The following is a 24,130-nucleotide window of genomic DNA, read 5'->3' as shown; positions in this document are numbered from 1 at the left end:
CTTGGGGTGGAATCCCAGGGAAAACTCTCTTTATTTTGCTATTGGATAAGTACAAAAATCTTCCACGTGCAAGCCTGCACGTGGTGAGAAAACTGATAGTTTCTGACCATCTGAGGATGTGTTTGCACCAGAGGAATCCCCCTCTGGTGCAACATTGCCCCTAGTGCAGGTACATACTCAAGTTGTGCATCCCTTGTTTAAAAAATGACAGCCCAACCCCATTTGATCAGACACCTGCCATATCATGGCCCAATATACTAGGGCTATATATCAGTGCATCTGATCCCAATGAATCTGCAGCACCCACTTACTACCATGCAGAGGCGGCCGCTCCCAGCTTGGCCATCCCCTTGCAGTTCCTCACATTTCTGGGGTGGGAGGCTCCTCTACTGCAGGAAGCAGAGTGTACAGGAATAATGGGAGGGCACATAGGACTATCTGGGAACTGTAGTTCTTCACAGCACTTTTTCAATACTGTGAGGGACCTACAGTCCCAGATGCCCGCATGCAACTTCCCAACGTGTCCATACAGCTGCATGGCATCCCCACATGCTCTAGTTGCTATAGAAGATGGCCCCTGCTGCGACAGAAATTTGAGCAACCTTGCAGAGATGGCTGAACTGAGAGTGGTCACCACTGCACAGTGTCGGGGGCAGGCTGCAGATTTATCAAGATCAGACGTGTTGATGCACAGCCCTACTATATGCACAACCTTTCTTCCAACATAATGGCACACATTACTGTAAATATAAACTCCATTGGGAAAAAATGGAGGTAGTACTTTCATTTTTCAGAAAATAGAGTGTACTTGTTACTTAAAAGGTCCATATCGTTTTCATCAGACACAGGTGTGCTGGTGACTGTCCTGAATCAGTGCCTGGATGCAGTAATGGACTGGATGAGGGTGAACCAGCTGAGACTCAATCCAGGCAAGACAGAAGTACTGCTGGTCAGTGATTCCTCTGCCTGGGTGAATGAGGTTCAGCCTGTTCTAGATGAGGTTGCACTGCACCTGGAGGGCAGGTTTGCAGTTTAGGGGTGCTCATTGATCCAGCACTGTCACTAGAAGCTCAAGTGACTTCTGTGGTCCTGAGTGCCTTTTATCAGCTTCAGCTGATATGTCAACTGCTACCTTACCTGGACAGAAACAGCTTGGCCCTCTTGGGGCCAAGACAGCTTAGACAGAGACAGAGACAGCTCTCACTTAGATTACTGCAATGCATTGTACATGAGGCTGCCTTTGAAAATGGTCCAAAAACTGCAGCTGATGCAAGATTTATTAACTGGGACTGGACGTTTTGAACACATTACGCCAGTGCTTTGTCAGCTGCACTGGCTCCCAGACCGTTTCCAGGCCCAATTCAAAGGGCTAGTTTTTAACTTTAAAGCCTTAAATGGCTTGGGACTGGGTTACCTGAGAGAGTACCTTGTCCCATACGTTGAAACCCAGACCTTAAGATCTTCTTCAGAGGCCTCCTCTGAATGCCCCTGCCAAATGAGGTGAAGCAGATAGCTACAAGAAAGAGGGACTTTTCGATGGTTTTATCCTGCTTATGGAATAGCCTCCCAAGTGAGGTTCGCCTGGTTTCATCACTTTGTTTGTTTAGATGCCAGGTAATGACCTTTTTGTTCACTCAGGCCTTTTAAAATTTTGATTTTCAAATTTGATTTTAAATTAATTGCTTTGTATTGTATTTTCTTTTCCCCCTTTTAGTCTGCTATGATTTTATGTGTTATGTGTTTTTATTTCATCTTTTAATGATGTGTTGTGAGCCGCTTAGAAAACAATTTATTATGGTGCGGCTAACAAAAATGAAGATCTGATTTAAATCTGCTGAGATGCAGCTGTTTAAAAGTTAATCCTTTAACTCTAGAAAACAACTGTTGTCTATGTTTTTTGGCCATCAGATAACACATCTTAAAAATTATTTAAATGCCTTTAAATATTTTTTTAATCCAAATATATGATGAAGCATAATCCTCTATTGTTTGGAAAGAAATCTATCCAGTATTTCCTGAGCCATTAGCCTCTGATAGTTTGTATTACCTCAGTGCTTCCTTCAAGGTCATTTTCGTATTCTTTAGTATCAGACTGGTGTTTGTCAGCAGATTTTTCTTCTTGTGCAGCCTAAAACAAAGCACATGTTAGTGTACAGGTGGACCTCTATATTGGCGAGGGTTCTGTTCTGAGGCTGTACCACGGACATGGAAACTGCGACTGTTGGATCATTGATACCTATGGGATCATGGGGTTTGGGTTCCCGGTCGACTGATTTTCGCATGGGGGAACTCCTTACCTGTCTCTGCTGCTCCCCCTAAGTTGTACTGCACCCCTCAACTGGCCAAAAATCGGCCAAAAATCACGGGGTATGTGTGTTGTTTTCTGACGGGAGCCATTTGTGGCTCTGATTCCTAAAATGGCGGCCAGAAATGACCTCTGTGGTCATTTCCAGTCACTCCTGACCCGCAGAAACACGAGGTCAACATGTTTTCCCTCCAGCGTATGCTGAAGTCAGGTGTCATTTTCCCAACCATGAGTACAGGAAACCACAGATAACGAATCCGTGAGTGAGGAGGTCCACCTGTACTCCTGTTTCTTTTTATAAATAAAGAGAAAATAAATTGTGAGATCACTTACAGGCTTTCCATATTTTGTACTCAATTCTTTCTTTCTGAGGCACTCCAATCGGTGTGGAAAAGAAGAGGAGCCTTTTAAACTTTTTGAAAATTCCACCTTTCATATAAAGAAAAATACAATATATTGCATGTTTCATTTCAATGCTGTATTACAAATTCAGTAAGAACTACTTGTTACCTTGACAGTTTTCAGCTTTCTTCTTACTCTCTTCCGCAATGTTTCTGTTAATTTACTTTGGTTTTCTATGTCAGCCACAACTAGTATATAAATGTTTTAAAAAGCAGATTTTTAAAATACATTTTGCAATGGAATTCTTATAATTTATTTTAAGTATATTTTGCAACCCACCATTCATTTAGGCACTAATGAATTTGGAATAGACTGATCATTTTTATTATAGATACTAACTCAATTCCATTGTTGCACCAAACCTTAAGGAATAATCCATCACCTAGAAATATTTTACTGCTGCCTTATATTAGGTACACATACATGAACAAGATGGAGGCTGAAAATGAAAAACAGGTTTTTAATAATTAGATCAAGAGTTCTTAACTTTTTTGCAACTACAGATCCCACAGATCCTCAAGTATTACCCATGGACCCCCACCTCATTTATATAATATTTTTTCATAAGGCTTAGTAAAAATTAGAGGAAAAAATAAGTACTTAAGATAGTTAATTCCACTCTGGTGCCTTTTGACAACAGTGTCAGTAGTGAAGGTAAAATTAAAATTCAAGCAAAATAAAGGATGTAACATATTTGACTAGGAGTTACTTTTAATTATATATGTACTTTTCTATGGACCACCTGAACCTACCCCAGGAACCCAGGTTAAGAACCTCTAAATTAGAATAAGTATGAATACGGCAAATATTTATATACCGCTTTTCAACAGAAGTTCCCAAAGGGGTTTATACAGATATTAACAATCAATCAAATAAATAAATATTTTATTTATTTGATTGTTCATATCTATGTAAACTGCTTTGGGAACTTCTGTTAAAAAGCAGTATATAAATATTCATCGTATTCGTTGTAAGTATGCACTTAACTTCCTTCCAATAAAATGTATGGCTCTTAAAAGTGCTCAGATTTAGTTGAAGTCTGCCCTAACTAAAAAATAATATTGGCATAAAATTTCTGTAAATAATATTTAATTAAGCTGTATACTAACATTAATCATTTTCTTCAAAGTTTGAAAACTATGTTGCTTATGTAAGGTATCTTACATAATTTATTATACTTGAATCATACTTTCATATTGTCAGGTGCTGCTGACAAATTCCCAATTAATGCACATTTAGTCTGATCCACAATAAACACACATAGCATGTGTGGAAAGCATTTTTTCCTCACAACAGCTAACACATAATTACATAATTTTTGCATACAACACACAAGAGTTTTTAATGTTATATTGTTTCATATGTGAACATTTTATATGAATAAGATACAATGAATATATCACATAAACAAAGCAAAGAGAAATCAAATACAAGTTTGTATTTCCATTTTGAACACAAGCTAATTAAACTCATCACATATGACCTCATGAAAATGCCTTAAAACATCATAACAATATAATCTTAATGGTGATCCGGTATCATTCACAATGTGGGCTTTATGCCGGCGCAACAGTCCCACAAAAGCATTTCAAGCTCCTCATAGTACTCTGAAGCTCCGCCCATCACATACTGAGCACTCTCAGTATCTTCAGCAGCAGAACACTACCCAGCTCAGTTCCTTCTTGACCACCATCGTGAATGGTTCCCTTGATTTTCGGTTCCTGAAAGAACAAATTTATAGTTTAGTTTACTACTTTTCTCTGACCTCTGACTCTTTCTGACCATTCTTTGCCTCACATTTTGGATTTGTTGCAAAGTCAGAAAAGGAGAGAATTACGTTTGCGCGCTGCCCTATAAGAACGGGCCCTGTGCTCCTCAATTCCAATGCTGAGCTCTCCGCTATCACCAACACCCTTGACGTTGACGCTATCGAAGTTGGGCTTGATTTCAATAGCGTTTCTGCATATACTTTCAAGAAGCCACAGGATGTGTCTAGGGAAAGCCAGAGACATCATAAAAAGTTCCTGATTAAGACAAAGACTCTTCCTCTCAGTCAAAATACCAGAAATATTCTTCAACTTCAACCATGAAATCGACACAGCATCAACTTCAGAGGCCTCACTTTGGCCCACCTCACCATCACCATCGTCAAAGCCATCATGGCCAGAGATCTCAACATCAACTCCAACTTCAAGCCACCCACCCGCTTCAATGCATCCTTGTCAGCCATCACCTGAATCAACATCAGACACTTTTCGAACACCATCTCCATCAGTCATTCAAGCTGTTCGCTCCCATTCATTTTCCTCTTCGCCGGAGATGATTGAAGACAGCGCCTTTTCAGTTGTGGCCCCTCGGCTTTGGAACACCCTCCCTGAAGAGCTTCACCATGCTCCCTCCCTCAGTGTTTTTAAAAAACAACTTAAAACACACCTTTTTAAGGAGGCCTTTTAATGTTCCATTTTTTGTTATATCTGGTAGGTTCTTTAGCTTTTTATAATATTCAGTTTTTAGCTTTTAAAATAACTTTTAATTTGAACTTAATAATGAGTGTAGTTTTAACCTGACTTTTAACTTGTTTGTTCAATTTGGTTAATTTTATTACTTTTATTGAATCTTGTATCTATTTTATTGTTGTGAAACTCCCCCAGCAGTAGTGCACTGGAGGGGCGGGGTATAAATATTTTAAATAAATAATAAGTAGTGGCAACAGCCACGGCCCTGACCGATCTCGATGTTGATTTCTATGCCTGAACCACTATCCAGATCTGCCATGGTCCAGGCTTTGACGTTGAACTATGGCCTGGATGTTGATGATGACACTGGCTTGGGCACATTGGAGATTCCTAAGACACCCTCTGCATCTCCAACACGAGCAACCCCTCATTGCTCTCCATCGCACTTTCCTGTCCAACCCTGGAAAAAAAGGCTTCATTTCTCCCTCCCCCTTACTGGAGACAGCTGGCCTATTGGAGCTCCCCTGGGGCCCTGGACCTTAGCCATATCAGGAGGATGGGGATATTTAAAGTCCCTCTATTCATGTCCTCCCCATCTCTGCTATACGATTATAAAGAATTCTATCTCTGGAAACTTAAGAAACTCAAATCTACCAACCCTTCTCCTGCTCTCATGGACTCTTCCTTCAAGCATCTGCTGGATTCCCCTCCTACATCACAACCCCCTCTCACACAGTCTCCTGTGCCTACTGACCCAATTTGTCCAGCTTCTCCTGCTAAATAAGCTACTTCCGAAGCACTATGGCAACACCTGCTATTCCAGAAGAGCAGTTCTCCTATGATGACTACATTTAGGAACATAGGTAGCTGCCATATACTGTCAGACCATTGGTCTATCAAGCTCAGAATTGTCTTCACAGACTTCCTCTGACTGAATATACACACATGGAAAACTCGTCTGATCCCTCCCCTGATGGCAACATGCCAAATAATCCTTCCAACTCTCCAACTGAGGAAACTGTTGGATTCAGGTAGCCAAGATGGCTAAGGTTCTTGGCCTCAAACTAAAATCTCCAGTGCCAGTTGTTAAGAACCCGGTTTTTTACTCCGTTGCCTCAACTATGACCTCACAACCAGCGGCTCTTCCTATGCTGCTGGTACTGATCAACTCAGCAAAATCCGTATGGGATGCACCTTTTAGTGCCACATCTATCCCCAAGAGGCTTGAAATTTTCTGCAGTCCAGGAGGACAACTGAACGCTTTTATTTAAGCACCCCAGCACCAAACTCACTAGTCGTGGATTGTGCTATGGGTACCTGGTCCAGTCGGAAGTACTCCACTCCCACCAACAAAGAAGGCAGAAAGCTTGACTCCATCAGCCAGAAAATTTACTCTTCCTCTTGATGAAGAAAGCTAATTATATGGCCTGCATGGCCAATTTCCATTACTCGGCCTGGAAAGGCTTCAATGATTTTATTTATTGATTTTATTGCTACATTTATATCCCACTCTTCCTCTAAGGAGCCCAGAGTGGTGTACATGGTTATGTTGATCCTCACAATAACCCTGTGAGGTAGGTTAGGCTGAGAGATAGATGACTTGCCCAGAGTCATCCAGTGAGTGTCATGGCTGAATAGGGATTTGAACTCGGGTCTACCCGGTCCTAGTCCAACAATCTAACCACTACACCATGTTGAAATGATCCAAACATGATTCAAATAGCTACTTTCTAAATCAGCAGACATGACATGCCCAACTCTAAGTACCACAAAATGTCTGCTGGAAACTGAATCCCATACCTTGGCTAGCTCCATCTCTTTAAGACAACATGCCTGGCTCCATTCATCCTCTCTACAACCTGAAATGAGAGACAAAATTGAAGACCTCCCCTTTGATGGGGAAGGCCTCTTTAGCTCTCAAATGGATGAAACTATAGAACGCATGAAAAAATCCAGATTCACAGCCAGGACGTTTACATCCTCCTCCATTCCTCAATCCTACTCTCAAAGACTTAGGAGATTTGACAAACCCAGATACCAGTACAACCACTCTGACAGGAGAAATACCAGAAAGTATTTCCAATACTCTCAGAATGGCCTTTCTCTCAACCAAGTAGGTTTGGTTGACCAGGATCAATCCAAACATCTTTGACTCCCAGGTCCCCAAGCCCACTGGAACTTCCACACCCATCAGACTTAAACTCTTCCTTTCAGCGGCATCTTATCACATTCAACGTCTGCAGAGCTGTCCTTAGAGAGCCCTGGCAAATCAGCCCCCTTCCAGTTAATTCTAATGGGAATTAAAAGAGCGGGGCCCGGGGCAGTTGCCGTGTTTGCCATGCCCTAAGGATAGTTCTGCACCTTTGGGTGCTAAGTATCAACTGCACTGGTTACACCACAGAATTCCATACAATTTCCCCTTTCTTCAGAATAAGACACACACACCCAATTCTTACCTTACTAATGGAAGTTCAAGAACTGTTGCCCAAAGGGGCAATAGAACTGGTTTCACAGAAACACCAATGGGCAGGGTTCTACTCCAGGTACTTCCAAGTATCCAAAAGGGATGGCGGTCTTCAACCAATTCTAGATCTATGTTTCCTCAACAACTTCATCCACACACAAACATTTTGGATACTCACTCTTCAACAACTCCTCCCGCCAGAGGCAATCTTTCCCTCGGACCTTGGGGGGCTGATCCACAGCCTTCCATCTTGTGGGGGCTCCAAATGTCCTGGGGGGCCTCTGCAGAAGCCTGCCGCCACACCCCGCCCGTCAATGCCCTGCACCCAAGGGACACTTTGACCAAGGCACAAGGGGGGGGGGCTGTGTGGCAATAGAAGTTGTTGCCTTTACTTGAAATGACCTGCACTGCAGCGACCCATCTGGTGGGCAAGTAACATGCTCTTCAACTCCACCAGCCCAGAGGTGGCCCCTCGCCTCGCCCTTGCCACTTCTGCAGAGTTGACCACCACCCAAAGGAATGAGCAAACAGCCCCTTGAAGAGGAGAACGAAGATGGAGGAGCTCAGTAGCCAACGGGTCCAGAGGGGAGGCAGGCACACTCCTTTTGCCCACTGCCATGCCAAGCCCTTCTGCGAGGGGATGAGATAGCTGGGCAGTTGTTGGGAGGTAACCCCTCCGCCTCCCTGACAAGCTGGGCTTCCGCTTCTGGCACTCCAAAGAATTCGAGGTTTGGGGCAGCTGTGGTGGGTGCCCCTCCCGGAGGAGGGCAAAAGGCAGCTTGGAAGGCAGTGAGACTCTGGGGTGCCCAAGGACCAAGGAGCACCAGTTGCAAGGCCCAGGCCTGCTGGGTCAGCCAACCCACCACGCACCCCAATGTACTCCACAGAGCCAGAGGAGCTGAAGGCAGGAAGCAGCTTCTCAGAAGAACTTCCAGGCAGGAAGGAGCTTCTCAAAAGCAGTGTGGATAAGAAGAGCTGCCTTTACCCCGCCGTGCACTGGGTGGGGGGGCAGCGGTCTGCCCTGGCTGCACTCTCACGGCGGGGCAAGGTGCACTCTCAGGGCAGTGGAAGCGAAAGCACAGCTCCCTCCCTGCCCTTGCACACAGCTTGCAGCATATAGATCTACAGTTGGGGGAGCGGCGGGGATGAGCAAGGTGCAGGTAAGAAGGCTGTAGAGAGGCCACCCCATGCTGGCATGGCATTTGTATCCATGCAGCAGAGAAAAGACGTGCCTCTGGAGCGTAACTTCACCTGCCAGAATCCCACTATCATCTCGTCAGTCAGACCATAGTCCACTGCCCTTGTAGATCCCCCCCCCCCCCCCGGCAGCTTCTTGCTGGTGCTCAGGCCCCCAAAATGCAGTTTTCCTTTCTATTCTTTCTTAAGGAGCTTTTCTACCAGAAGAGAGATGGCTCTCAATTGTGCATATGAGCAGCTCCTTCAGGTCCAAGCCCACCCAAGAGGCACAGTCCATCCAACACATCATGGGCCTGATTGCGTTGTTCACTGTGAATGTTCATCACGCCAGACTCCACATGCAACGTCTTAAGTTGCGGTTCCTTTGCAATTTCCAACCAAATGTGAACATCCAGCAACTGCAACTGCTACTACCACCACCTGCATTGGACTCCTTGCTCTGGTGGATTCTACCAGAAAACCTAACAACGGGCATCGTGTTCCAGCCTCCTCTTCCCAAACTAACTCTTACCACGGATGCCTCCTTGAAAGAGTGGGGTGCTCATTGTGCTGGGCTTCATGCGCAAAGTCTCTGGAACCACCAACAATCCCTTCTTCATATAAACTTTCTAGAACTCTTGGCTGTTCTCTTAGCCCTGAAGTCTTTTCTACCAGTTTTGGAGGGCAAGATGGTCCAAATCCTAATGGACTACAGTTCCATACATCAACTGTCAATGTGGTATGCTTTCAAAATCCCTTTGCAACCTGTCCATTCAAGTGTGAGACTGGTTCATTCACCACCGCATCTAACCATTGGCCCTTCACATAAAGGGCATCAACAACACGCTGGTGGACAATCTCAGCAGAGAAACAAACCTGCCATGTGAACACAAATGGGAAGTCAACCTCAATGTCCTTTTCAATCTTTTCCTACACTGGGAGACTCCCCAAGTGAACCTCTTCATGACCCAACACAACAAAAAGTGCCCTGCTCAAGAGCAGCAGTGGGCAAAGGGTTCCTAGGGGATGCATTTCAAATCCCCTAGACCAAGCATCTGTACTATCTCTTCCCACCCTTCCCTCTCCTGTCATGTTTCCTCAGCAAAATCTTACAACATAGGACCAAATGCATAATAATCACACTGTGATGGCTCACTATCCTCCTATGACTGTCACGGGGCCTCCATCGCCGCTTCCACCAACATCACGATCTCCTCTTGCAGAATGGGGGCCAGGTGCTCCATCACAGCCTCTGAACACTGAACATGGAGGCTGAACTTCTAGACCAGATCTTGCTCCACGAGCGGAAAGCCTCAATCAGATGCAACCATTCCGGTAAATGGAAAAGATTAATAGACTATGCAAAGTTTATTGTAAATTGCCCAGAGACTTGCATTTTGGGAGGTATATAAATATATTAAATAAATAACAGGCTCGTTGTCTCCATATTGTTTCCAGAAATTTGCATCCATTGGTGTTCTGACTTCATTGGCATCTGTCAGTCCCAGGCATTCGAAAAGATCCCTTATCTTCTTTCTGCTTCTGGTTCAGAAAGAATGTCCCATCCCCTTCTCTTTCTATTTGGATGCCAAGGTAATAGGAGATGCTTCAGAGTTCCTTTGCTTTTATTTCCTTGTTCAGGTGTCTTATTTTCATGTCTTATTTTTTCTCATATGTAACAATCAAGTCATCAACAAAAGTCAGGATGCAAGTCCATCTATTGTCTCTGAATCGTGAGTATAGGCAGGGGTCAGCTTTTCCTTGCATGGACCCCTCCTTAAGTAGCAGTTGATTCAGTTTCTGATTCCATGCTCTGGCTGCTTGTTTTAAGCCATAGATGCTCCTTTGTAGTTTGCACACAAGCCCCTTCTTTTCAGGTACCTCAAACTCTGGTGGCTGTTGCATGTAGATGTCTTCCTTGAGCCCCATGAAGGAAGGCAGTCTTTACATCCAAGTGGTCAACTTGCATCTTTCTGGCTGCTGCCATGCTGAGCAGTGTCCTAATTGAAGTGTGTTTCACAACTTGTGCAAAGGTCTCATTGTAGTCCTCACCATAGATTTGAGTGTATCCTTTGTCTACTAGCTTTATCTTTTAGTGCTGTACATCCCCTTCTGGATCCTGCTTGACTCTGAAGACCCACTTGCATCCCACCGTCTTTCTTCCTGCAGGTAGTTCCACAAGTCTCCAAGTCTCATTTTCAGGGCTGTCCGTAGGGCATGGCAAACAGGGTGACCAGCCCGGGCCCTGCTCTTTTAACCCCCATTAGAATTAACTGGAAGGGGGCCCTGCACTGGCTGATTTGCCTCAGACCCCACACCCCACCAGGGCTCTTTGATTACAGCCCTGCTCATTTTTGTGCAGGAAATAAATTTCTGGGTGCTCCTACCCCTGGCACTGCTGTCGCCGAGCCATCCTTTTTGGCCAGAAGGCTGCCCAGAGAGGGAGTACGCCACCCTCTCCACCACCAGCCCACCAGTTTTGCCAGCCCCCTGGCCAGCCGCCATCTCCTTCCGCCCAGTGGCCAGGTGGGCCAGAGAGGGAGTGTGTCGCTCTCTCCGCCGCCCGCTGGCCACCGCCTCCTTCCACCCAGCGGGCCATACTTCCTTTTGGCTGGCAGGCGGTCTGGAGAGGGTGTGCTGCCCGCCGGTTTTGTCAGCCCGGTGGCCAAACTATCCTTCCTTATGGCCAGCAGGTGGGGTGGAGAGAGGATGTGCCGCCCTCTCCACTGCCTGCCCACCACTATAGTTTTCTTGCCTGCCCACTCACGCGCCGACTTCTGCCTTCTTCTCCCCACCCCACCACTGCTGTTTTTTCTGCCTGGCAGCAGCAGCCAGCCACCACTATTTGCCGCCATTTTTTCCCTGCTGGCCAACCAGCTGCCGCCACCACCTCCTTCCACCCACCCCTACCTATCGCTATCTGGCAGCTGCTCGCGAACTCTCGTGATAGCTGCCACGCATGGGAACAGCCACGGGTACACCTTAGATAAATATATATAAAGAAGATGGTAGAACAATTATTGTGTTTGCTTGAAGCTGCAAGCTTTGCCTGTTTAGTTACACAGTCCAATTGAAAAAGACCATCTTTACACATATAAGGTGTCATAATTAAATCATCATCTTTGGTAATGTAGCAAGCTTTGTTCTCAATAGTCACTTTGCAACCTTTATTGATTCCATGTCCCACAGAGATCGTTACTCTCCATATCAGGGACTAAGAGTGCATCTCAGATCAAAACCTTTTCAATTGTTCCATCAAATTGCCTGCAATACAGTTCAGCGGTTACTCTCCATGCCAAATAAATATTGTTCCCATTAGCAGCACAAACAGCAACTTTGTAATTTTTGTCTAAATCAACAAACAGTTCAGGGGAATTCAGGATATTTTGGGTAGCAACTGAATCAATAATAAAATCATTTCTCTCATTCATGGTTGCTATATTGAAAGACTTGGCTCTTAGGCTATCTCTCTCTGTTTCCAGCATGCTGTTTGCTTTTCTGTCTGTGAGAAACACTTATCTTCCTTTCTATTGAATTCACAGACTGTGAGTCATCTCTGTAGCTATGGTAAACAGGTTTTCCTCCTCTAAGATTCTTTCTGCATTTGCCACCTTTAGGATCTGGGCAATTAGCATGCGAATGTCCAGCTTTGTTGCAGTTGAAGGAAAGCCTTTGTTTCCCGAAAAAAGGCTGTAGTACTGTCCCCATGCTTGAAAGATTTCAACCAATCCAGCGCTGCTGGATCAGGCCCAAGGCCCATCGAGTCCAGCATCCTGTTTCGCACAGTGGCCCACCATATGCCTTTGGAAGCTACAGGCAGGAGTTGAGGGCATGCCCTCTATCCTGCTGTTACTCCCCTGCAACTGGTACTCAGAGGCATTCTGCCTTAGGGGTGTGCATTTCGGGTTTTCGGTGATTCGGTTCGGGACCCGAGCCGAATCACCCTTGTTCTGTTCTGTGCCCGAATTTTGCTGACCCGAATCACCCCCGATTCGTTTCGGATCAGCAAAAAGGACCCTGGAGCCAAAAGAGTGGGGTGGGGTGGTAGTGCCTAATGGGTGTAGGCTACCACCCCAATTTCAGGGGGATGGGACAAAGGGCTGATTTTTTGTGATTTTTTGAAGTTTTTGTGTCTTTGGGGCAGATGGGGGGGCAGAAAGTGGATCTGCCCCAAAAGAGTGGGGTGGGGTGGTGGTGCCTAATGGGTGTAGGCAGCCACCCCAATTTCAGGGGGGTGGGACAGAGGGCTGATTTTTTTGTGAATTTCTGAAGTTTTTGTGTCTTTGGGGCAGATGGGGGGGCAGAAAGTGGATCTGCCCCAAAAGAGTGGGGTGGGGTGGTGGTGCCTAATGGGTGTAGGCAGCCACCCCAATTTCAGGGGGGTGGGACAGAGGGCTGATTTTTTGTGAATTTCTGAAGTTTTTGTGTCTTTGGGGCAGATGGGGGGGCAGAAAGTGGATCTGCCCCAAAAGAGTGGGGTGGGGTGGTAGTGCCTAATGGGTGTAGGCTGCCACCCCAATTTCAGGGGGATCGGACAAAGGGCTGATTTTTTGTGAATTTCTGAGGGTTTTCTTGGGTGCAGCAGAGTGCTAGATTGATTCATTCATTCATCAAGCAGCATATAGTACTCTCAACTCTAAATGACCCTAACACTCTCACTTTCTCTCACTCTCTCCTTTGTTACTATGACGAGTATGGGAATGAATCAATCTAGCACTCTGCTGCACCCAAGAAAACCCTCAGAAATTCACAAAAAATCAGCCCTTTGTCCGATCCCCCTGAAATTGGGGTGGCAGCCTACACCCATTAGGCACTACCACCCCACCCCACTCTTTTGGGGCAGATCCACTTTCTGCCCCCCCATCTGCCCCAAAGACACAAAAACTTCAGAAATTCACAAAAAATCAGCCCTCTGTCCCACCCCCCTGAAATTGGGGTGGCTGCCTACACCCATTAGGCACCACCACCCCACCCCACTCTTTTGGGGCAGATCCACTTTCTGCCCCCCATCTGCCCCAAAGACACAAAAACTTCAGAAATTCACAAAAAAATCAGCCCTCTGTCCCACCCCCCTGAAATTGGGGTGGCTGCCTACACCCATTAGGCACCACCACCCCACCCCACTCTTTTGGGGCAGATCCACTTTCTGCCCCCCCATCTGCCCCAAAGACACAAAAACTTCAGAAATTCACAAAAAAACAGCCCTTTGTCCCACCCCCCTGAAATTGGGGTGGCAGCCTACACCCATTAGGCACTACCACCCCACCCCACTCTTTTGGGGCAGATCCACTTTCTGCCCCCCCCATCTGCCCCAAAGACACAAAAACTTCAGAAATTCACAAAAAAAACAGCCCTTTGTCCCACCCCCCTGAAATTGGGGTGGCAGCCTACACCCATTAGGCACTACCACCCTGCCCCACCCCACTCTGCTGCCCCATATCCCACTCCAAGTCCATCAACAGTGCCCTACCCTGAACCTCACCTCATCCAAACTTTTTTGGCCCACTACAGTAAACAGACAGGCACAGCCAGGAGGGAACACGCATAGCATGTGGAGGACGCACGCAAGACAACAACACTCCGCAAGTGGAGCAGCAAGGCTTGGCATGTTGTTCTTGCCCCCTCCTAGCCCACACAACTTTGAAGAGTAACGGATGATGATGGCAGATAAGAAGAGAATGGCAGCACGCACGTGTCTCTGGACATTTCTTTTCCTGTCTGACTCTGTGGCATGAGATTGCCGCATCTATGTATGGGCAAGCACAATCTTCAGATAAAATGCTGTCAATCAACTCTCAAACATGACCCGATCTTCATTTGGAAACATAATACATCTCCCCACACACAGGCACAGGCACAGTGAATTTCACCTGTCCTGTCCTTTACCGGGCCCCACACGGCCACACCACACCACACCACATCACACAACAACACCACACACCACGAAGAGGTCTCTGCAACAAAGCAAGCTAGAATTTGCAGGCTTTTTCAGATTGCATCCCAATGCATACCGCAGATACTGGGCAGAAAGACTGTGTGCAATCACATGATACAACATTACCACTAGTTTGGAGTCTAGATGCCTTTATTCCCCTGTGTGTGTGCACTGTGCGGGTGTGCTGCTCACTCACTCTGCAAGAGGGTTAGGGCTGAAAGGGCTGTGTCGCCTCAGGTTGCAATGTGTGCTCTCTCTGTCTGCGTGAGACAGACATTTGTGTGAGGGCTGCACCAGCATCAAGCTCATCATTGGCAACACAGCTTTTGGGGGGGAGGGGAGGGGAGGGGGGGTGCATGTGTGTGTGTGTGCCGCTTCAGGCACAGCAGTAGTACTACTCCCATTGTGGCCAGAAAAAGCAGGCAGCAGCAGAGCAGACCATCTCACTCAGCGGCGGCGGCGACAACCTAATAGCTCAGTAGACCAAGGCAAACCACATATTTGGATTTGAACAGAGGAGAGCATGAAGATTAAGAAAGAACATCACCTGACAAGCAAGCCAAAATCAGAAATAAGCACATCACATTGAGAAACGCAGCAGACAGACGTTTTTTAGATTTCAGCTTCAATGCTATTGTTCATGGGAGGAAGCAATGATGATGACAGTTTTAGCAGGCAAGCAGGCTAGCAATTAGCAGCAAGCCCTCTCAGTGACAGTGTGTGTGCCCCCCTCGCCAGGAGGCACAGGCCCATTGCACAGAGCCACTACTCTCCCCCAGGGATGTCCCTTCCAATCCTGACTGTGCCCCCCCCCCCCCACGCACACGCAGCAGCCTGTCTCTGAGGTTGTGGATGGATGGTGCGCTGCCCTACGGCCCAGCCTTCAGCACTGGGCAAGTGGGTGCTCCCAGCATCAGGGGGGGGGCCCACCACAGATTTCTTCTGCAGAGACAGCGACTACAGCTCCCATTGTCCCTAGTCTTGATGGTGGCCAGCCATCAGGACAGTGGGAAATGGGAGTTGTCGTCTCTCTCTGCCACATCTGTGGTAACCCCTCCCTCATGCTGGGAGCACTCACCTGGCAGTCCACCATCCCAGGCTGACAGTGCAGCGGTGCCTGTGTATGCATGCGTGTCTGGATGTGCCAGCAGCACTAAGGGGCATGTTTTAGTGGCAGGGTGGGCTTAGAGGGATGGACTGTGACACATCTTCTGGCCGGGATGAACTGCTGTGGCGTGGGAGGCGCTGCATAGGGGGGGTGACGCGAGTCACTCGCCCTCCACGGCCAGTTCGGGGTAGCCCAGCAGGGGGAGGTTGGCCTTCAAGAAGACGAGCTGCTCGACCAACTCAGCATCCAGGCGTGAGCGCAGAGGAGTCACCACGTCCCCGGCCATGGAGAACAACCTCTCGCTCGAGACGCTGGTTAGTGGGCAAGAGAGAAACCGGACAGCAACGGACGCCAAGTCCGGCCAGACTTTGCGACGCGTTGCCCAAAAGGGGAACGGCTCACTCTCCTCGTCTTCCGTCGCCTCCTCCAGGTACTGCAGAACAGTCTGCTCAGCACGGCTGGGGCGAGGGACAGGCTCCTCCAGTCTCCCCGGCATGAGACTAGCATAGCCCCTGAGCCACCGGGTGGTGGTTCTAGGTCGCACTGGCTGCTCTGCTGGTCCCACTGCCGGAGAAACCACGCCGCTGGACTGGGAAGAAGTGGGGGTGGTGGCAGCGCTGCTGCTGCTGCTGGGGGTGGGATGCGCAGTGCCAGTCTGCGACCAAGACCCCTCCTCCTGGTCGTCTGCTGCACCACCTATCCCTAGCCTCCTTTCCTCTTCAGGCTTCACGTGTTCGACCAGGAGGTCCCTCCACCTGGGCAGCTCGCCAGGAGGCACAGCGCTGCCCTTCATCCTTGGGTCACAAATGCATGCCAGGACATGCCATGCAGATGCGGCCCATGGTGTCTTGAGCCGCTCAACTACCCCAGTCCTCAACCAACCTGCCAGGGCAATCGCAACCCCAGTGGTCAGAGTGGTCTGGAGATCGCTCATTGCCTTCTCCAGGAGAATAGCAGTGGGCAAAGCCAGGCTCAGCGTGGCGGTCTGAGTACACAAGTCGTTCATAGCAGAATAGAACGGCTCTAGTACTAAGACCAGCTCGCGGATCACCGGCCAGTCATCATAGAGAGACTTGCACAGATCCAAGCAACCACATGTCCCTAGGCTGTTGAGTGCTCCCTCTTGCTCATGCATGCGCCGGAGCAAGAGAAAAGTGGAGTTCCACCGGGTAGGAACATCCTGGGGGATTTGGTGTTCAGGCAGGCCCAGCTCGATCTGTCTGGCCTTGAGCTGGCGCCTTGCCTTTTCACTCTGGTGGAAGTGGCCCGCTACCTGGCGGCAACGCTCCACCAGGGCGGCCACGGGAGCAGCAGGATCCTGACCTAAACTACTAGAAGAGCCCCGAACACGCTGGTGCTCCTTGGCCTTCTTCGGCGCCTCCTTGAGGCCAAGCGCACCCTTCACTACGAGGTTCAAGGTGTGCGCAGTGCAAGCGATGTTCACACCGTAAACCCGCCTAGCAGCCTTGGTGATGTTGGCTGCGTTGTCCATCACCATGAAGCCTCGGCGGAGGGTTGGCTCTCCGGCCAGCCACGCCCCCACCTGCCGCTCCATGACGGCAGCCAACTCATCTGAAGTGTGGTCTGTGTCCATCGCCTCCACATGCAACACTGCCCAAGAAGGCGTGCATGCATGGGAGGAGCTGGATACAGCACCAGCAGCGCCAGATGTCCCCTCACCCCCATGCCCCCACCAATGGGCTGTCAGGGACATGAAGGCAGTGTGCAGCCCACTGCGGCTAGTCCAGATATCCGCAGTGAAATGCACACTGGTGTTTGGCCCAGCTGCACGCAGCTTGGCCAACACGGCCCCCCTGCACGCACGGTACAGGGAGGGGACCACCCTCCTGCTGAAAGTGGTCCTTGAGGGGATCTTGTACTCCGGAGAAAGCAGCTGGAGCAGACGCCGGAAGCCGACATTGTCGACAATGGAGAACGGCTTGTCATCAAGAGCGATCATCTCACCAATGGCCCGAGTCACGAGATGAGGCTTTGGACGATCAGACCGCTTCCCAAGAGATTGCACCCACTGATGATCGGTCAGCTTTTCCTGCCTGTGGGCAGGAGCCGCTGGCCGCTTGCTGCTGCTGTCACTACTACTGCTTCTGCTACCAGGTGAGGCACCGGGCCTACTGCCAGTGCCAGCAGAGGTCTCCACACCTGGGTGCCGCCGACGCATGTGCGACCACAGCCCTGAGGTTGTGAAGTGCATAGGGTCCCTGCCTCTGCTGACCAGTGCCTTGCAGTGGGTGCACACAGCATGGGTGGGATCACCAGGGCTAAGCTCAAAGTGATCCCAGACCACACTGCCAGACTCCCCAGAGACGCGAGGTCGCTTTGTTGGTGGAACTTTTGCTGGTTCCTTCTCGGGCATACCACCACCGATGCCCTCAGCGCTGGCATGGGAAGGCCCAGGGGCAGGAGAAGATCTTCCCTCCTCCTGAGCCCCCTCAGATGCCAGACTGAGCCCCCCACCAACCCCCATAGTGACCGTTTGGGGGGTCCGCAAGGTGGATCTGGCTGGACTGCCAACCTCCTCCACCAGCACCACCTCCTCAGCTGCCACAGGAAGATCTTCTTCCCTGGCAATCTGGGAGGCCCCCCCCCCCTAAATCCTGCCTGGCCGCAGGCCCTGGCATAGGGCCAGGCTGACCCGAGAAGAAGTCAAGCCTGCGTGCCGAAGCAGGGCCGGGGGTGACTTGGGGAGTAGGCCCCTCTTGCCGCCCCCTGCCACGACCAGCTGTAGGGAAGACAAGCCTTCCACTTACTTGCGCCCTCCCTTTTCCTGCTGTCCTCCCAACCATTGCTTTTTAAAACTTTTTTAAAAATTTCAAAATGTGAAGAAGGGGTAGTTGTCTCAGGGGGCAGCAGGTATACTAGAGGGCCAGAAAAACAGTGGATGTGCTGCGGTGCCGGTGACTTTACAATGCCTCCTTGCTTAAGGCTTGTTGTTGTTGGCACAAATGCTGTTGCTGCAAGATCCCAGTCAGAAGTTGCCGTGCAATGAATGTATCACGACACAGTCAGTCACAGAGGGACTGGGAGACAGTGGGAGTTACTTGATGCGCGATACAACAGAAGCAGGCTGTGCAACAAAAAAATATAAAAATTAAAAATTGAGATACTAGCTCAGCTGCTGTGCAGTGCACAGGTGCAGGAGGAGTTATTTAAGGCTGGAGCCTTGCGCACACAGTGTGCAGTGCACTTAGTCAGTAGAAGTGAAAGTAAGTTTAGTTATATTATCTTTCTCTGACTGTTGGTCACTTTGAATGGAATGGACTGGAGAATTTATTTGTTGCAAGTAACTTGTGTTGTTGTTACTAATGTATCGAACGCACTCCACCACAGGGGAAAGTTACTCTCTCTGTGGTCTGAAAGTAACACACAGTTACAATAATGTTTCAAAAAATTATCTCTGTGTCAATTTCACAGGCAAACAAGATGGAAAAGTAACTGTGGAGAGACTAGGCCCTTAAAAAGTATTTCTGCAAAATACACAAAAGCAGCAACAGAAATATAAAGTTGCAGCACTACTAGGCCAGGCCACTCTTACAGTCTACTGCTACTCTACAGTTGAACCTCCTCCTAATAGCTAGCTACCGGGGAAGGCTACACACAAACCCTAGTTATTTAAAACCCTATTTATTTAAAACACTATTTATTTAAAACCCAATCTTACAACTATCACACAACACTTATAGAGAAAAGTGAAAACCCCAAAAACCTAAAAACAGGGAAAAATTAATAAACCCCAAATGCACAGTTAAAGGAACGGAACACTACAGATTAGAACGCCGTGTGTGACGTGCGTGTGTCTGTGTGTTGTGTGCGTGTGTAAAATATAAATGGCTGGGCCAATCTCACTCAGGTGTAGGCTTCTCCAACGCCGGGTCTCTGGCGTCCACCTCTGAGGGTCTGGTCTGGTGGTCACACAGGCGGGCCTGGAGTGCAGGCAGGCAGGCAGGCAGGCAGGCAGGGACAGGCAGCAGTGACTCTCCGCAGAAAAAAATTGCCCCAAAAAGTGGTTTGGCAAAAAATAGGGTGGGGGGATTCAAAAGGAGGAAAAAAACCCTCCTTTCCCACCAAGGGCTGCAGGCTGGCAATGCTTGCAGCCAGTCAGATGTTTAAAAAAAAAATCTAAAATCTATTCCTCTTCTCTTCACAAAAAAGGATTTTAAAAAATGGGAAGAGGTTTGCTCTGCAAGGAAGTGGTTTCCTTTCCTTAAAAAAAATCTCCCCCTCTTCTAGCCCCAACAAGGATTTAAAAATGAGCAGAGGGTTTGCCTCTGCAAGGCAGAGGTTTCTTTAAAAAAAAAAAAATCTCACCCTCTTTTAATCCAAAAATGGATTTAAAAAATGGGAAGAGGTTTGCTCTGCAAGGAAGAAGTTTCCTTTCCTTAAAAAAATTCTCCCCCTCTTCTAGCCCCAACAAGGATTAAAAAATGAGCAGAGGGTTTGCCTCTGCAAGGCAGAGGTTTCTTTTTAAAAAAAAAAAATCTCACCCTCTTTTAATCCAAAAATGGATTTAAAAAATGGGAAGAGGTTTGCTCTGCAAGGAAGAGGTTTCCTTTCCTTAAAAAAATTCTCCCCCTCTTCTAGCCCCAACAAGGATTAAAAAATGAGCAGAGGGTTCGCCTCTGCAAGGCAGAGGTTTCTTTTTTTAAAAAAATCTCACCCTCTTTTAATCCAAAAATGGATTAAAAATTGAAAAGTGGTTTGCCCCTGAAAGGAAGAGGTTTCCTTTTAAAAAAAATTTCTCACCCTCTTCTAGCCCCAACAAGGATTTAAAAATGAGCAGTGGGAAACCTCTGCAAGGCAGAGGTTTCTTTAAAAAAAATTTCCACCCTCTTCTCTCTTTATTTAAAAAATTGCTTAAATAAAGCAGAAAACCAACCAACAAGGCAGAGCACTGGCGTAAATGCAGAAAAACAGCACCCACAAAAATCCAAAATCAAAATGGAGGCAAGACTTACTAAGCAAGGCAGCAGATCTCTCTCTTGTGTCTCTTCTCCCACGCAAGGCAGCAGAAAGGAAGAAAATGGCTACTGGTGGCTCCTTAAATACCCTCCTGCAAAGCCCTCCAAAAATCACCCCCACCCTTGACCCTACCTCCACCTGTACCTGGCCAATGGGAGGGTGTGATTTACTATCCAAACCTTATTTGGTCATTTTCCTCTGCAGGTAGGAACTTTTATTTTCAATGGAGGTGAATGGGAAAAAGTTTTTGCATTGAAGTCAATGGAGAAAAAAAGGCGGGAAATTCAAAGAGCTGTCAGAATGAAAATGGAGGAGGAAGAAGAAGGCAATTCTGCAGCCACAAAATGGAGGCTGCAGACATGCCCATGGAGGTCCGAATCACCCGAATTTTTTTTCACGAAATCGGGGTGATTCGGATCGGGCACAGAAGATTTTGGAGGTCCTCAGGGATGATTCGGATCGGCTCCGAATCTCCCGAAATTCGTTGTTTCGGGCACAGAACGATCTGTGCCCGAAACGAAATGCACATCCCTATTCTGCCTTTGAGGCTGGAGGTGGCCCACAGCCCTCCGATGAGTAGCCGATGACAGACCTCTCCTCCATGAAGTTATCCAAACCCTTCTTAAAGCCATCCAGGTTGTTGGCTGTCACCACATCTTGTGGCAGAGAATTCCACAAGTGGATTATGTGTCGTGTGAAAAAATACTTCTATTTGTTGGTCCTAGATTTCCCGGCAATCAATTTCATGGGATGACCCCTGGTTCTAGTGTTATGGGAGAGGAAGAAGAACTTCTCTCTATCCACTTTCTCCACACCATGCATGATTTTATCGACTTCTATTTTATCGACTTCTATTTTCTTCTTCCTCTCCCCACAGTTATCTTTTATCTAAACTAAAAAACCCCGATGTTTTAGTCTTGCCTCATAAGAAAGGTGCTATAGGCCCCTGATCATCTTGGTTGCCCTCTTCTGTACCTTTTCCAGTTCCACAATGTCCTTTTTTTAGATGTGGTGACCAGAATTGTACGCAGTACTCCAGGTGTGGTCGCACCATAGTTCTGTATAAGGGAATTATAATATTAGCAGTTTTATTTTCAATCTCCTTCCTAATGATCCATAGCATGGAATTGGCCTTTTCCACAGCTGCCGCACATTGAGTCGACACTTTCAATGAGCTGTCCACCACAACCCCAAGATCCCTCTCCTGGTCAGTCACCGACAGCTCAGATCCCATCAGCGTATACTGGAAGTTGGGTTTTTCGTCCCAATGTGCATCACTTTACACTTGCCAGCACTGAACCACATTTGCCACTTTGTCGCCCGCTCCCCCCAGTTTGGAGAGATCCTTTTGGAGCTCCTCACGATCTGTTTTAGGTTTCACTACCCGAAAGAGTTTGGTATCATCTGCAAATCTGGCCACCTCGCTGCTTACTCCTGCTTCTAGATCATTTATGAATAAATTAAAAAGCACGGGTCCCAGTACAGATCCCTGGGGGACCCAACTTCTTACTTCCCTCCATTTTGAAAACTCTCCATTTATACCTACCCTCTGTTTCCTGTCCTTCAGCCGATTAGCAATCCACACATGTACTTGTCCCCTTATCCCACCGCTAACTTTTCTCAGGAGTCTTTGATGAGGAACTGTCAAAAGCTTTTTGGAAGTCTAGGTATTGTTGTTGTTGTTGTTATTTTTACATTTATATCCCACTCTTCCTCCAAGGAGCCCAGAGCGGTGTACTACATACTTGAGTTTCTCTTTCACAACTACGTCAACTGGATCACCTTGATTCACACACTTGTTGACACTCTCAAAGAACTCCAAAAGGTTGGTGAGGCAAGATTTACCTTTTCAGAAGCCATGCTGGTTCACTCCAAGCAGGGCCTGGTTTTCAAAATCTGTTTCATCTGTTTAAGGTTGAAATCTTTCAAGCATGCAATTACAATTTCCAATTCAAGCTTACTATTTGAAACCTTGAAATCCTTCTGTAGAGACTATTGTGCAGAATCAAAGCCATGTTGTGAATGATGCCAAATCACCAAAAGATTAAAAGTTAAAGGTGAGCAATCTGTTTTTTCTAACTTGGTAAAGAATAGAAACAATGAGCTACCTTCCCGTGGATGTTGACCTTGGGCTTCTGTTTGCATTCTATCAATATACATTCTATCTTCAGTCTGCTATGTAAAAAGTTACCAAAGCGGGTGGGAAGACAAGTAAATGATCAAAACAAAAATCATTCTACACACATTTAAAAGTTCTCCCCCCGCCCGCCAAACTGCATTATTCATAATCTACCAACTATTCTAAACTGTTTATTGGATTACTTAACAGTAAATAACCGAAAACACTCAAATCTCAATTCAAGAAAAAGAAGTTTGTGCCACCATTCATAGGGATGTGCACAGAACCAGCAGGGGTGATTCAAAGGTGGGGGGGGGCATACCTTTAAGGGCGGGGAGGGTACCCTTGCTACTGCCGCGTTTCCCCCACCAGTGCTCCATTTAAAAAGTCTCAATCGGGGCAGCAGTGTAACTCCCTGCCACCCCAGTGTCCTCCTTGGCTGGAAGAAAAAGGAAGTACCCAGCATGCGCGCACACAGTGGGCAGACGCACGAGCGTGATGTGTGCACACATGCGCACTGGGTACTTCCTTTTACTTCTGGCCGAGGAGGACACCAGGGCAGCAGTGAGGTATGCTGCCACCCTGATGGAGACTTTTTAAATGGAGCGCTGGCGGGGGAAACGCGGCGGGAGGGGTAAGGGGTCCCTCCCCCACCCTTAAAGGTATGTGAGCCTTCAAACTGCCGGTCGTTTGAAATAGTTTGGAGGCCCATAAAGGGCCTCCAAACTGGTTCTGCGCACATCCCTAGCCATTCACATTTTAAAGAGTACATGCTTTTTCAAATAAGGTTTATTGGGTCCTCCCACTTCACAATATCTCATACAGCTTAGGATATAGGTATTCTGATATTACGCTGTGTACATCTTGACAGTGACAATTTGTTATGTCAAGGGGAAGTGAAACAATGTCAAAATATGGGTAAATTATACTAGACATTACAGAAGAAATAACTGTATGTCCCTCTGACTTCAGCGGTACATACAGGTACTTACTTCCAGGCAGGTGTACTTGAGATTGCAGTCTAAGATTTATCTAAATCTCTGAAACAAACTATAATATAGTAGGAAGAAGTTATTTTCAGAAGCTATTTTCTGACCTCTGCTTGTGAATAAAGGTATGTGAGATGATGATGTAAATAAGTCATAGTTTACAAAATTTTATTCATGTAATATTATTTACAGTATTTTG

The 24,130-nt window shown here is 47.4% G+C and overlaps 1 protein-coding gene across 11 annotated transcripts in view; it reads right to left on the bottom strand.

The window, feature by feature from the left end:
• CC2D2B (coiled-coil and C2 domain containing 2B) overlaps window positions 1-24,130 on the bottom strand; it is a 143,605-nt gene that overhangs the window by 95,396 nt on the left and 24,079 nt on the right. For 10 of the 11 annotated variants that reach the window (XM_053305371.1, XM_053305368.1, XM_053305376.1 and 7 more), the window contains exons 5-8: window positions 22,932-22,998; window positions 2,816-2,895; window positions 2,639-2,734; window positions 2,048-2,128 (exon numbers count right to left, since the gene is read on the bottom strand). In XM_053305371.1, the coding sequence (XP_053161346.1) occupies window positions 2,048-2,128; window positions 2,639-2,734; window positions 2,816-2,895; window positions 22,932-22,998 (324 nt within the window). The remainder of the gene's footprint in view (window positions 1-2,047; window positions 2,129-2,638; window positions 2,735-2,815; window positions 2,896-22,931; window positions 22,999-24,130) is intronic. The other variant, XM_053305373.1, reaches the window with a different exon arrangement.

The sequence above is a fragment of the Hemicordylus capensis genome, chromosome 3 (genome assembly GCF_027244095.1).
Source record: "Hemicordylus capensis ecotype Gifberg chromosome 3, rHemCap1.1.pri, whole genome shotgun sequence".
Taxonomy (NCBI): Eukaryota; Metazoa; Chordata; class Lepidosauria; order Squamata; family Cordylidae; genus Hemicordylus; species Hemicordylus capensis.
This window is presented reverse-complemented; position numbering and strand designations above follow the sequence as displayed.